Below are 14,998 nucleotides of genomic sequence, written 5' to 3' on the forward strand. Positions count from 1 at the left end.
CTCAGCTCTTCAGCTCAAGGCTAGCACTCTACCACTTTAGCCAAGCACCACTTCCGGCTTTTTTCTTTTTGCTTATGTGGTGCTGAGGAATTGAGCCCAGGGCTTCATGTATGCAAGGCAAGCGCTCTACCACTGAGCCACCTTCCCAGCCCCAAGACATGCTTATTTCAATATTACCAGCTTATCAACTGGACTCTTAATGGAAATGTTATTTGTCTAAGCAAATCCAGATCATATCAGTCTTCTAGTTTGCTTTCCAAGAGATGCTAAACCTCAAGAATTAAATGACTTTTGCAGCTATAACCATAAAGTACCTACTTGTTAATAACTAGTCTATGGTCCATAATGGGTATAAAGTAAAAATCCTCCTTCAGAAACAGGAAAGATGAAAAAGAAAAGGTATTTTTCTAGTTTATCTGCATTCAGATGGCTGGTTTATTTATACTCTCTTTATCAGACAGTAGCATAATTATGTGACTTGCCAACCAATGGATTTCTTAATGATGATTTGAAAAATCATAGAATATCAGTGGGGATAGGAGGGGAAAAAAACTGTGAGAGAGCCAGGGGAAAAGGCAACGTTGTCCAAAAAGAAATGCATACTCTACCCAACTTATCTAATTGTAACCCCTCTGAATATAACCTATATAACAATAAAACAATTTATGTTTTGTTTTGTTTTGTTTTTTTGCCGGTCATGAGGCCTGAACTCTGGGTCTGGGCACTGTCCCTCAGCTCTTCAGCTCAAGGCTAGCGCTCTACCACTGGAGCCACAGCGCCACTTCCGGCTTTTTCTGTTTATGTGGTGCTGAGGAATCGAACCCAGGGCCTCATGCTCTACCGCTGAGCTACCTTCCCAGCCCCTACAATAAAACAATTTAAAAAGAAAAAAAAAAAATCAAGTGGAGCTGTGGCTCAATGTAACAGCACCCAGATCCTGAGTTTAACCTCCATATCCATTAAAAAAAAAAAAAAAAAGATTGAGTAAAGTAGTCACTAGCATTTAATGTCTTCTCATGTCTGTGTCCCAAAATATCTTAGCAATATAAACTTTATCAAAAGCTGCTAAAACCAGGCATCCGTGGCTCACATCTAAAGTCCTAGCTACTCAGGAGCTTGAGATCTAAGGATCCTGGTTCAAAGCCAGCCCAGTTTGATGCCAGCCTGGCAGACAAATCCAAGATACTCTTATTTCCAATTAACCAACAAAAAGCTGGAAGTGGAAGTGTGTCTCAATTGGTAGAGCGCCAGCTTTGAGCCACAAAGCTAAGAGAGAGCATGAGGCCCTGAATTCAAGCCCCCCCCACACATACACAATGTCTCTATAAGAAAGAGCTTTCACCAATGCTGTATACAACTAGATTTTATTTTTAACACTGAAAAACAGTACTAGGAAAAGAAAAAAAAAGTAAGGTAATGGTAATCTGAGCAACTTGGGAGGCTAAGAATCTCGAGTTTGAGATCAGCCTAAGCTACAAAGCCAGAGCCTCTGTCTCAAAAAATTATTTACTAGAGTGAGGAGGTGGCTCAGTGGGAGAGTGCTTGCCTTGCATGCATGAAGCCCTGGGTTCAATTCCTCAATACCACATAAGCAGAAAAAGTCAGAAGTGGTGCTGTGGCTCAAGTGGTAGAGCACTAGCCTTGAGCTGAAGAGCTGAGGAACAGTGCTCAGCCCAGACTTCAAGCCCAATGACTACCAGAAAAAAGAAAGGAAGAAAGGAAGAAAGGAAGGAAGGAAAGGAAGGAGGAAGGAAGGAAGGAAGGAAAGAGAGAAGGAGGGAGAGAGGAAAGGAAAGGGGAGGAGAGGAGAGGAAAGGAAAGGAAAGGGGATGCAGTAAACATCTTGGTCTGTTCAAGTGATGTTTTAACACTGAATATGGCCCCAAAGAAACTTAAAAATAAGATTCCAGGACAAGCTAGACGGTAGTGGCTCACACCTATAATCCTCACTACTCAGGAGGCTGCAATCTGAGTTCAAAGCCTGCCTAGGCAGAAAAGTCCGTGAGATTCTTATCTCCAACTAACCACTAGAAAACTGGATGTGGTGCTGTGGGTCAAGCACTCGCCTTAAACTGAAGAGCTGAGGGACAGTGCCCAGTCCCAGAGTTCAAGCCCCAAGACTAACAAAAAATAAATAAATCAATAAATGTTAGCTAAGTGCAGTGGCATATGCCTGTAGACTAAGGAGGGAAGTAGAAGAAAGAGGATTATTTCAGTCTAGAAGTTCAAGACAAATCTTGGCAACGTAACAAGATCCAGTAACATTAAAAATAAATAAATAAATACAGGTTGGGCATTATGGCACACACCAGTAATCCCAGCTACTTGAAAGGTAGAGACAGGTGGATGTCAAATTCAAGGCCAATTCAGGAAAAAGAAAAAGGAGTCTGAGCCGGGCACCGGGGCTCACGCCTGTAATCCTAGCTAGTCAGGAGGCTGAGATCTGAGGATCGGAGTTCAAAGCCAGCCCAGGCAGGAAAGTCCCTGAGACTCTTATCTCCAATAAACCACTAGAAAACCGGAAGTGCTGAAGAACGCAAGGACAGCAGAGTTCAAGCCCCACAACCAAAAAAAAAAAAAGTCTGAAACCCTGTCTTATAAAATAATAAAGGCCATGCATAGTGCTTCATGACTGTTCCAACGTTCTCAGGACACAGAGATAGGGAGGACTGAAATTTGAAGATAGCTCAGGCAAAGAGTTTTCAAGACCCCCTCCCCCATCTCAGTCAATGAAACGCTGAGAGTGGTAGTATAAGCCTTGTCATCCCCACTGCATGGGGAAACAAACAGAGGGATCATGGTCCAGGCCAGCCTAGACCTGAACCTTTTTTTCCAAAAAGGTCCAAAAGCGCCTTATTTAAAAAAAGCAAAAAGGGCTCAGGGTGTGACTTAGTTGTGGAGCAACTGTGTGGCATGCACAAAGCCCTGAGTTCAAACCCTAGTATTGTCTTAAAAAATGATTGGGGGTATGGCTCAAGTGGCATAACAATTGCCTAACATGTGCAAGGCCTTCAGTTCTCTCACTAACACCACAAAAAATAAAACAATTTGTCTAGCACCCTTCAGATGTCATTGTATATACATGTAACTCAACCTAGTTCTCAAGCAAATTACAAACTTTCATGTCTTTAGCAGGACACACAGCAGGTATCCAAATATTAATTAGTCTTTTACTAGAATTTTTTTTTTTGGGTCCGGTCGTGGGGCCTGAACTCCAGGCCTGGGCCCTGGGCCTCAGCTCTTCAGCTCAAGACTAGTGCTCTTCCACTTGAGCCACTGCACCCACTTCTGGCTTTTTTCTTTTTGCTTATGTGGTGCTGAGGAATCGAACCCAGGGCCTCATGCATGCAAGGCAAGCACTCTACCACTGAGCCACCTTCACAGCCCACTAGAATTTTTTTTTATACTGAGGCCCTCAAGCTCTCTATGACATCCCATACTTGAGCCACACCTCCACTTCAGCATCAGCCTTGACAGAAAATGCTGAACAAGAGCACAAGACTGATAAGGTTCTGAGTTCAAGCCCCAGTTTGAGGACACACAAAAAGAGATGTGAGATTTCTAGGATACTGAATACCAGGGGGATAGGGGAGATGGAGAGAGAGCAACAGATGAGATTAATCTACCTAAATTACATTATATGCATGTATAAATTACCACGGTGAAACCCCCTTGTACAAGTAATGTATGTTAGAGAGAGAAAGAGAGAAGAAAGAAAGAAAGAAGAAATCACATTAAAGGAAAGCAAGCTATGTTGGGGTATAGATACCAGCAGGAGGGAGAGAGCCGATGGAGAGGATAATATATGTGTGAAAATAGAAAATGAAATCTTTTTAAATTGTGTTTAAAAAAAAAAAACTTTGACATTCAATCTCACCCCAGTTAGATTAGCCAACACCGGGAATTCAAACAACAAATGTTGGGGGCGGGGGAGGGGGGGGGGTGTCGAAAAAGTAACCCTATCTCACTGTTGGTGGGAATGTAAATTAGTACAACTACTCTGGAAAGCAGTCTGGACGGTCTTCAAAAAAACTAAACATAGGTCTTCCCTACAACCCAGCCATACCACTCTGGGGCAGCTACACAGAACATCACAAGCCAGGACACCATAAAGACCCTTGCACATTCATGTTCACTGCTGCACTATTCACAATAGTCAAGTTATGGAAACACACCCACAATACATGGATTTTTTAAAAAAATGTGTTACCTAATATGTGGAGGGGAAGGGAAAAAACAAATTGTTAAAACAGGGATATCAGAGGACCCATTGAACAATGAGAAGTACAGGTCGTTATGGCGAAAAACGAATTTTACAACTTTGGTGGCGGGGAGGGGGGGAAGGATACAAAGGGAGGGAAGGGAAAACAAAGCAGGAGGCTACAATGCTTGATAAGAAATGTGCTCATCAGCTGGGCGCTGGTGGCTCAGGCCTGTAATCCTAGCTACTCAGGAGGCTGAGATCTGAGAATCGCGGTTCAAAGCCAGCCCGGGCAGGAAAGACCGTGAGACTCCTATCTCCAATAAACCACCAGAAAACCGGAAGTGGCGCTGTAGCTCAAGTGGTAGAGCGCTCGCCTTGAGCTGAAGAGCTGAGGGACAGCGCCCAGGCCCAGAGTTCAAGCCCCACGACCAACAAAAAAAAAGAAATGTGCTCATTATCTTACCCATGTAATTGTAACCCCTCTGTACAGTATTTTCACAACAAAAATATATTTTAAAAAAATGTGTTACCTATACACAATGGAATTTCACACAGCAATTAGAAAAAATATGTCAAATATCTGCAGGAAAATAGATGGAACTAGAACAAACCATGTTAAATGAGGTAAGCCAAGGTCAGAGAAGCTAAGGGCACATGTTTTCTCTCAGATGAAGAAGCTATATCTAAAATATTCTGGGACATGATAAATTATACAGGACTCTAGGTATTCACACACAGTGAGATCAAAGAATGATACTCTTAGGAGAGAAACATAAAGGTGCAGCAGAGCAAAGAAAGATACTTTTAGGAGCGGAACACAAAGGTGCAATACCTATGTGCATCTGACCATATAAAATAATATTTTATTGAAATGAATTCCAGAAAATGGAAATAAGAGGTTGTTGTCTTTGTTGCTGTTTTTGCTTTTATTTCTTTTTGTTTCATTTACCTGTCTTTGGAAGTGTAAGGGGCAGGAGGAACAAAGGAAATGGAGGGGCAAATGCAGCAGGGGTACTCACTAGGCACTATTTTGAAAATGAGCAATACAACTTGTGGATGTGCAGAGCACATGGGCAGCAAAGATGGCGCTGAGTGGGCAGAGCCCAATTTACTGTAGAGCACATCGGCAGCAAAGATGGCGCTGGAGAGTAGAGTAGGCAGAGCCCAATTCACCTGACGTTCAGTTCGTAACCAGCCCGTGAAAGCTTAGGTGAATGATAGGGTGTGACCTTGACAGTGATTGGTTCCTCTTCCTCCCTTGCCACCCACCCTTTTTGGCTTTAAAAAGGGCTGCTCTCGGTTAATAAAGGAGTTTTCTACCGGCTGGATTTGGCTCCCCACAGTGTCTGATTGTCTCCCGGGCTGAGGGAGGCTGGGGAACGGGCACGCTCGGCCGCACTTACCTTTCCTCGGACCCCGTCCGTCTTTCGTGGGACGGACGAAGACCCAACATGTATGGGTATAGGAGGGAAAACTAGGAGACGGCAAGGGAAGGAGTGACATTATCCAAAAGGAAATGTACTCTGCCAGGCACTAGTGGCTCGCGCCTGTGATCCAACTAAAGAGGCTGAGATGAGGATCACAGTTCAAAGCCAGCCCAGGTAGAAAAGTCCCCGAGTCTCTTCTCTTTAACTAACCACTCAAAAACTGGAAGTGGCACTGTGGGTCAAGTGGTAGAGTGCAAGCCTTGAGCAAAAGGAGCCTAGGAACAATGCCCTGGCCCAGAGTTCAAGTCCCAGGACTGGCAATAATAATAATGTGTCTTAAAAGCAGAGAGGGAAATAAAGGGATTATGTTTCATCAGGGTATACAGGATGGATGGATGGGAATGTCACAGTGAAATTCTCCTTTGTACAACTAATACATGAACTCTGGGCCTGGGTGCTGTCCCTGAGGTCTTGAGCTCAAGGCATGTGCTCTACCACTTGAGCCACTGTGCCATTTCCAGTTTTCTGCTGGTTAATTGGTGCCCGGCGCCAATACTTTATTTTTAAAGATCAAATTTCTAGAAAATATTCTCTATGTGAGTAAGATTTGGTAGAGACAGAAGGCATCCTGTTCTCCATTCAATAGGGGTATATAATTTAAAGTTAAAACTACTTATAATAGGGGCTGGGAAGTGGCTCAGTGGTAGAGCGCTTGCCTTGCATGCCTGAGGCCCTGGGTTCAATTTCTCAGCACCACATAAGCAAAAAGAAAAAAACCAGAAGTGGCACTGTGGCTCAAGTGGTAGAGCGCTAGCCTTGAGCTGAAGAGCTGAGGGACAGCGCCCAGGCCCCAGGACCGGACCCCCCCCCTAAGAAAAAAAACAAAACTACTTATAATAACACCTTACGTATCCATGAGACAATCCATTTGCTTTTTCTGAGAAGTAACTGTTTTTATTGTTTTCCTATGTTTAAATGTTATAGGCAAAGGCAATTAAACAAACATACACACACCCTGAGCTGGGAATGAAGTTTAGTGGTACTGTGCATGCTCAGGAATTACAAGACCATCAATGCCCACTGTCAATGGGGAAAAAATACAAAACTGCCTTTTGAAAAAAATAGAAAACGCACATAAACTCTCAACACTGGCTTAATTAAAATGATTTCAGGTTTAGACCTCCCGGATCTGGTTTTTGCTTTGTTTTTGTTCTGGTCCTGGGACTTGAACTCAGGGCCTGGGCACCGTCCCTGGACTTTTGTGCTCAAGGCTAGCACTCTACCACTTGAGCCACAGCGCCACCTCTGGCCTTTTCTGTGTACGTGGTGCTGAGGAATCGAACCCAGGGCTTCATGCCTGCCAGGCAAGCACTCTACCACTGAGCCACATTCCCGGGCCAGACGACCTCCCTCTTCATTTCACAACGTCCAAGGCCCACAGCACTGCCGAGGAGACGGGAAGTTGTGACTTTTAGGACGGACACGAATGTCTGGAGAGAAACCCAGCGTGGTCACCCTGGGTGTGTCGGGCTAGCCCGGCGGGATGGCAGGACGAGGCCCGCGGAGGTGGGCCCCAGAGGCGGCAGTCCGCGGAGGAAGCCCCCGGGACGCGGGGCGGCCGCGGCGGAGGCCGAGCGCTTAGCGCAGACTGGGCTCTGCTGGGCAGACTTCCAGGAACCGCAGTACCTTAAGAATCCCCTTCATCTTGGCCAGAAAGGGGCGGAACTCCTCCGGTGGCACATCTGGGTAGAGCTGGCCCCGCAGCAGCTCTTCTGTGATGCCCGGGTGCCCGTGGAAGGCGTCCTGAGCCAGGCCTGTCAGCAGCCCGCTCAGGGGCTTGACGCTCTCAAGCTCGCCCGCCATACTCGGCGGAGACCCCGCCCCCACAACAGCTGAGCGCGGCGAGCTACGGGGGCCTAGTTGGGCCTAAATAGTTTAGGCAAAGGCGCTCGGAGACACGGAAATAAGCGTTCCTCTAGGGTTGGCTGTTAGCAGCTTCCAGCTTTCTCTGCAAAACCCATCCCCTTAGAATAGCACCAGATGGCAGCCTATTCCATTCCGTTCTTGGAAGAATCATATTGGTTCCTCTGATTTTCTTTATCACTTTAAAGAGTCTACTGAAAGGAAAGATCACTTGAAAAGATTGGAAAAAGAGATTGAAAGCGATTGGAGAAATTGCACTATAAGGATGCCTATTTAACTTTTTTTTTCTTTGTCCGTCCTGGGGCCTGAACTCTGAGCCTGGGCGCTGTCCCTCAGCTCTTCAGCTCAAGGCTAGCACTCTACCACTTGAGCCACAGTGCCACTTCACTTCTGGCTTTTTCTGCTTATGTGGTGCTGAAGAATCGAAACCAGGGCTTCCTGCATGCAAGGCAAGCACTCTACCGCTGAGCCATCTTTCCAGCCCTGCCAATTTGAATAACTATATCTCAGTCCAACTTCTTAACTGAATAGAAGCTACTATTCATATCTAACCACTGTCCAACTTTATCTATGCAAAATAAGTAACTATAGCCTAGTACTGGTGGCTCATGCCTGTAATCCTAGCTACTCAGGAAGCAGAGATCTGAGGATCGCCTTCCCTGCCTAGTAGCCAGACAGGGCAAAGTCCATGAGATTCTTTTTTTTTTTTTCTTTTTTGTGGGGCTTGAACTCTGGACCTGGGCGCTGTCCCTCAGCCCTTCAGCTCAAGGCTAGCACTCTACCACATGAGCCACAGCGTCACTTCCGTTTTTCTAGTGGTTTTATTGGAGATAAGAGTCTCACTGTCTTTACTGTCCAGGCTGGCTCTGAACCGCGATTCTCAGATCTCAGCCTCCTGAGAAGCTAGGATTACAGTCTTGAGCCACCAGCAACTGGCTCCTGAGATTCTTCTCTCCAATAAACCACTAAGAAAAAGCCAAAAGCAGTACTGTGGTCAAGTGGTAGAGCACTAGCCTTGAGCAAAAGCAGCTCTGGAACAGTGTGCAGGTCCTGAGTTCAAGCCCCAGAGTCAGAAAAACAAACAAAAAACCTATTTCCTAATAACATCATTCTTAGTTACCTTTGTATGAACGTGTTTCTTGTCTTTCGAATTAAAACAGTGACTCTGATCAAAATTCCTTTCTATATCAAAACAGCAAGTATTTTGTCAACATCCTCTTTTTCAATCCTGGATCAAAATGTACAATTTAAGTTTCTACCCACATAATTACAAAACATTGATTTATTATTTAGCCATAAAAAGAAAGTACTGATATATACTACAATGTAGGTGACATTTAAAAACAAACTGAAAGACCAGGCATATGTCATTCACACCTGTAATCCTAGTTTTACAGGAGGTTGAACTCTAAAGGATGGCAGTTCAAAGCCACTGCAGGCAAAAAAGTCTGTGAGATGTTTATTTCCAATTAATAACTGCCCCCATGCCCTTCCAAAGCCAGAAATGGTCTTACACATAAAAGCTAATGAATAGTACCCAGGCACTAAATTCAAGACCCAAGACCAAAAAAAATAAAATAAATATTGCCAGGTTCCAGTGGCAGTAATACTAGCTATTTGGAAGACTCAGATCAGAGGATCATGAGTCAAAAAGCCAGCCCAGCAAGAAAGTCCAAGAGACTCTTGTCTTCAATTAACCATCAAAAATGCTGGAAGTGAAATTGTGACTCAAATGGTTGAGTGTTAGCCTTGCATTAAAAAAAGCTCAATAGGGGCTCCAAAGGTGGCTCAGTGGTGGAGTGCTTGCCTTGCATGCATGAGGCCCTGGGTTCAATTCCTCAGCACCACATAAGTAGAAAAGGCCGGAAGTGGCGCTATGGTTCAAATGTTAGAGCACTGGCCTTGAGCTGAAGAGCTGAGGGACAGTACCCAGGCCCAGAGTTCAGGCCCCACGACTGGCAAAAAAAGAAAGAAAGAAAGAAAGAAAAAAGCTCAGTAACAGGCTGGGCGCTTGTGGCTCACGCCTGTAATCCTAGCTACTCAGAAGACTAAGATCTGAGGATCGAAGTTGAAAGCAAAGCCTGCGGCAGGAAAGTCTGGGAGACATCTCCAATTAACCTCCAGAAAACCAGAAGTGGTGCCTACTCATCCGAAATGTCTAGGAAAAGCAAACCCATAAAGACAGAAAGAAAACCAACTGCAAAGGGGGCAGAGGGGAAAATGACTGTCAATGGGTATTTGGGGGGCTGATAAATTTTTCTGACAGTGATAAGAACACCCACTCAACAGCACACCTTGAAAGATAGAATATAACAATACATAAATCCAATCTAAATTTTAAAATCAACATAATGACCTAAATAATGGAATGACATGCAATGTACTTAAGCACAACTTCACTATGCAAGTAACTAGAAAGCAGATAGGAAGTGGCGCTGTGACTCAAGTGGTAAGAGTTCTAGCCTTGAGCTGAAGAGCTGAGGGACAGCACCCAAGCCCAGAGTTCAAGCCCCACAACCAACCAAAAAAAAAAAAAAGAAACTAGAAAGTAGATAAAATATTCAGATCCCCATTTCTTTTTCTTTATTCAAGGACTTAAAACAGTGACTTTGCAAAAGATGTTTATGAAGCAGGAGGTTGTTTTCATTTGCGTTGTTGCTGTTATAAAGTTGTTTGGGACTTTTTTCCAGAGGGGTTCAATACTGGGGACCTCACCTAAGGCTTTACATATGCAAGCACTTTCTGTCTTTCTTTCTTTCTTGTATTTTTTTTTTTTTGAAAACACTGTATGGAGAGCTTACAATTACATGGGCATCTTTCTTGCTTTTTATTGTAAAATACTGTGCAAAGGATTTACAGTTACATGAGTAAGGTAATGAGCACATTTCCCATTGAGCACTGTTACCTCTTCCTCTGTTCTTCATCTTCCATCCCTTCCTTCCCCACCTCCCCAGCTCCTTCCCCCCTACCCCCATGCAAGTGCTTTCTACCAGTGAGCTACACTCCCAGACCCCAATTAATTTGTGTGTGTGTAAGAGTGCACACTCCCATGCCAGTACTAGAGCTTGAACTCAGGCTTTTTTTGCTCACAGCTGGCAGTCTACCACGTGAGCTACACCTCAAGTTCATTTTTTTCTTTTTTGGTCTGTTGTGGGGCCTTAACTCTGGGCCTGGGCACTGTCCCTCAGCTCTTCAGCTCAAGACTAGTGCTCTACCACTTGAGCCACAGTTCCAATTCCGGCTTTTTCTGCTTATGTGATGCTGAGGAATTGAATCCAGGGTCTCATGCATGCAAGGCAAGCACTCTACCACTGAGCCACCTTCCCAGCCCACAAAATTTATTTTTTAAAAAGTCTCATATAAGCGGGGCACTGGTGTCTCACGCCTGTAATCCTAGCTACTCAGGAGGCTGAGATCTGAGGATAGAGGTTCAAAGCCAGCCCAGGCAGGAAAGTCCAAGAAACTCTTATCTCCAATAAACCAGTAGAAAACTGGAAGTAGCTCAAGTGGTAGAGCGCTCGCCTTGAGCTGAAGAGCTGAGGGACAGCGCCCAGGCCCAGAGTTCAAGCCCCATGACCAAAAAAAAAAAAAAAAGTCTCATATAGCTGGGCACCAGTGACTCACACCTATAATCCTAGCTGCTCAGGAGGCTGAGATCTGAGGACTGCGGTTCAAAGCCAGCCTGGGCAAGAAAGTTCATGAGACTCTTAGCTCCAATTAACCACCACCATAAAACCAGAAGTTGTGTTGTGGCTCAAGTGGTAGAGCACTAGCCTGAAGAGCTGAGGGACAATGCCCAGGCCCAGAGTTCAAGACTCACGACCAACCAAAAAAAAAAAGAAGGTTGAGATCCGAGAATCACAGTTCAAAGCCAGTCTGGTCAGGAAGTCCATGAGATTCTGATCTCCAATAAACCACCGGAAAACCGTAAGTGGCACTGTGGCTCAAGTGGTAGAGAACTCGTTTTGAGCTGAAGAGCTGAGGGCCCAGAGTTCAAGCCCCATGAACCACAAAAAAGAAGTCTGAAGCCAAGTGCTAGTGACTCACACCTGTAATTCTAGTTACACAGGGGCTGAAATTTAGCCAGCTCAGGTAGGAAACTCCATAAGAATCATATCTCTAAAATGTTGTATATACATACATATACATTATATATATATATACATTATATATATATATATATATAATGGAATTCTATGCCTCCATCAGAAAGAATGACATTGCCCCATTTGTTAAGAAATGGAAAGACCTGGAAAAAATTATGTTAAGCGAAGTAAGCCAGGCCCAAAGAAACATAGGTCCCATGGTTTCCCTTATTTGCAAAAACTAGTATATGTCTGAGACAAGCAGAAATGGTCAGATAAGTTGATGTTAGGCAAAATGAACCCCAAGAAAAGGATTCAAATGTTTTTTCTTTCTTGCAATTGTTTCTAACATATTTATAATTTTTTTTGTTGCTTTGTATGTCCCTCCCCCACAGTATAACCCCTGTTTTCACTGTATTTGATGTTGGTATAATTTGGGGAGGGGAAGGGAAAAAACAAATTGTTTAAATAGGGATACAGGTGGATCCATTGCAACAATGAGATGTACAAGTCGTTATGTCGAAAAATGAACTTTACAACTTTGGCAGGAGGGGAGGGGGGGGAGAGGGGAAGGGATGAAGGGATGGGAAGGGGAAACAAAGGAGGAGGCAACAATGCTTGATAAGAAATGTACTTATTACCTTGCCCATGTAATTGTAACCCCTCTGTATGGTATTTTCACAACTAAAAAAGAAAAAGAATCGTATCTCTAATTAACCACCAAAAAACTAGAAGTGGAGTGCTAGAACACCAGCCTCCAGCAAAAAAAGATAAGGGACAGAGCCCTGAATTCAAGCCCCAGGACTGGCACGCGCACACGCACGCACTCGCACATACACACATAGACACAGACACACACACAGACACACACAGAGTTCCAAGGTTTCATGAATAACATATACTGCATTGATGATGAACAGTGTACAAAGAAGGATGGGGAAGTGGAGTGTTTTATGCTGTGGAAATACAGTTACCAGCTAGGTTCAAGTGTATTATAATTTAAAAATTCTTAGCACAGATACCTGCATCTTTTTGCACTTCTAGCAATGTAACTTGAATAGATATGTATTAATATTGACTACAGAGAAAGAGAAGCCACAATAGGTTACATGTTCTAAAACATGAAAAATGGTAAGTTTTGTTGTTGTTGTTTGTGCCTGTTAGGGGCTTAAACTCAGGTGCTATCCCTGAGCTTTTGTGCTCAAGGTTAGTTTTCTACCACTTTGAGCCACAGCACTATTTCTGGCTTTTTAGTAGTTAATTGGAGATAGTCTCACAGGCTTTCCAACTCAGATTGGCTGGGCTTTCCAACTAGGCCTGGCTTTGAAACACGGTCCTCAGATCTCAGCTTCCTGAGTAGCTAGGATTACAGGCATGAGGCCACTAATACCTGGCTTGATTGGTAAGTTTTGCAAAAAAGAAGATATTTCTTCACTTAAACCAGAAATTGCAAATCTGGAATGTTTTCAATACATTTAAAGCTGAGTTAAAATTTTATTTACATGAACATTGGAATTGATTTTAAATTAAAAAAAATTGTTTTACTACTTCCATGTATTATCTTGCATAGCAAGATGTGTATGTGTTATATCTCTGGTCTCTGTCCAATTTGTACTATGCTACCCCTCCATCCTTTTTTGGGGGGGGGGGGTGTCGGTCATGGGGCTTGAACTCTAGGCCTGGGTGCCATCCCTGAGTTCTTCAGCTCCATCATATGAGTCACAGTGCCACTTCCAGTTTTCTGATGGTTAACTGGAGAGAAGAGTCTCACAGGGATGTTCCTGCCTAGGCTGGCTTTGAACCCATCTCAGATCCCAGCTTCTGAGTAGCTAGGATTACAAGCCAGTCACCGGTGTCCAGCTACCCCTCCATTCTTGTAACAATTAAATGCCCCTTTGGAGGCAGTGCTACTCTGTTGAGATCTATACTGATGTAGATTGTTCTTGTGTGTGTGCACACACGCACATATCAGTCCTGGGCCTTCAACTCAGGGTCTAGGTGCTGTCCCTTATCTTTTTTGCTCAAGGCTAATATACTACCACTTGAGCCATAGCTCCACTTCAGGCAGTTTGGTGATTAATTGGAGATAAGAATCTCTTGTATTTGTCTTCCTAGGCTGGCTTCAAACTATGATCCTCAGATCTCAGCCTCCTGACTAGCTGGGATGAGCTACCAGGGCCCAGTCCAAAATTCTCTTAGTAAGATGCTTAAAAAGAAACTTAAAAAAATATGAATAGGTTTTAATGTGTTCTTCATTTATACATTAAAGCTATGAGTCTTGCATAATGTTTCTTAAATGTTTATATATCATAAAGATAAAGATACTTTCAGAATCTGATAAAGCACAAGGCTCATGCCTGTAAGCCTAAATACTCAGGAGGCTGAGATCTGAGGATCAAGATTTAAAGCCAAACCAGGTAGAAAAGTACATGAGACTCATCTTCACTTAACCACCGGAAAACTGGAAGGGGTGCTGTGGATCAAAGTGGTAGACTGCTAGTCTTGAGCAAAAAAGCCCAGGGACAGCATGTAGAGGAGTTCAAGCCCCACAACCGGAAAAAAAAATTTTTTGATAAAGCCTTAGATACAGTCTCCCCAATATTTAACTTACACACAAAATGCAGCTTAACGTTGACAGATTAATTTCCCACCCCCCAAATCTTTCTGTAGACCCTTTAAATTTCCATAACCCATAGAACTCCCCATTACCCCTAATCCAAATTTACCTTCACAAGAAACTAATTACTTGTACATTACTATCTAATGCTTATTCAAATATATGTGTAGAAAGGCAACATTTCAACTTTACTCTGTATTTTTTTAGCAGGATCTAAGAATTAAATTGACAGATTAACAGGAGGAAAAAATGTGTAAATACATCAAGTGGTTTATGTGACGTAGAAGCTAAGGAAATAGCCTCAAAAATTGGCAAATCCTAAATGCTTTTGTGTTTCATTGAACAAAGAGAGACAATGTGGAAAAGCAACTAAACTTGTGAGATGTCTAAAGGGAAGTAATTATTTTACCAAGGTATGTGTGTCCAGAACTTTTCTGTCTCAACTTCTTGTCCTTGATAAGAATCTTCTTCTGTAATAAAGCAGACATCTTCTTTATGACAGTTCTATCTCCTGCTCTAAGGAAGCAAAGTTGGAGTCTGGTCACTGCTGTTTTTTAGTGTTTCTAACTTAAAATATGCCAAAGTGGCAAATTATGGAAATGGCATTCCTGGACAGAACCCTGTGCCTGGCCTACAAATTCCAAAACATAGTGTTGAGCAACCGAAGAAATTCATTCTTATGCCACCAGGGGCTGCTATTGCCAATGCAGCCTGGGGCCTGTCACTTGTACCTGTAATCTAC

At 43.5% G+C, this 14,998-nt stretch overlaps 1 protein-coding gene across 1 annotated transcript in view; it reads right to left on the bottom strand.

Annotated features, from left to right (window-relative positions):
• The window catches only part of Commd1 (copper metabolism domain containing 1), a 118,509-nt gene extending 111,003 nt beyond the window's left edge, over positions 1-7,506 (bottom strand). The window contains exon 1 of the mRNA XM_042691260.1: positions 7,318-7,506. Coding sequence (XP_042547194.1) covers positions 7,318-7,494 — 177 coding nt within the window. The 5' untranslated portion in view covers positions 7,495-7,506. The remainder of the gene's footprint in view (positions 1-7,317) is intronic.
• Between the last annotated feature and the right edge of the window lie 7,492 nt (positions 7,507-14,998).

Source organism: Dipodomys spectabilis, unplaced genomic scaffold (assembly GCF_019054845.1).
Source record: "Dipodomys spectabilis isolate Male_0828 unplaced genomic scaffold, ASM1905484v1 ptg000141l, whole genome shotgun sequence".
In the NCBI taxonomy this organism is placed as follows: domain Eukaryota; kingdom Metazoa; phylum Chordata; class Mammalia; order Rodentia; family Heteromyidae; genus Dipodomys; species Dipodomys spectabilis.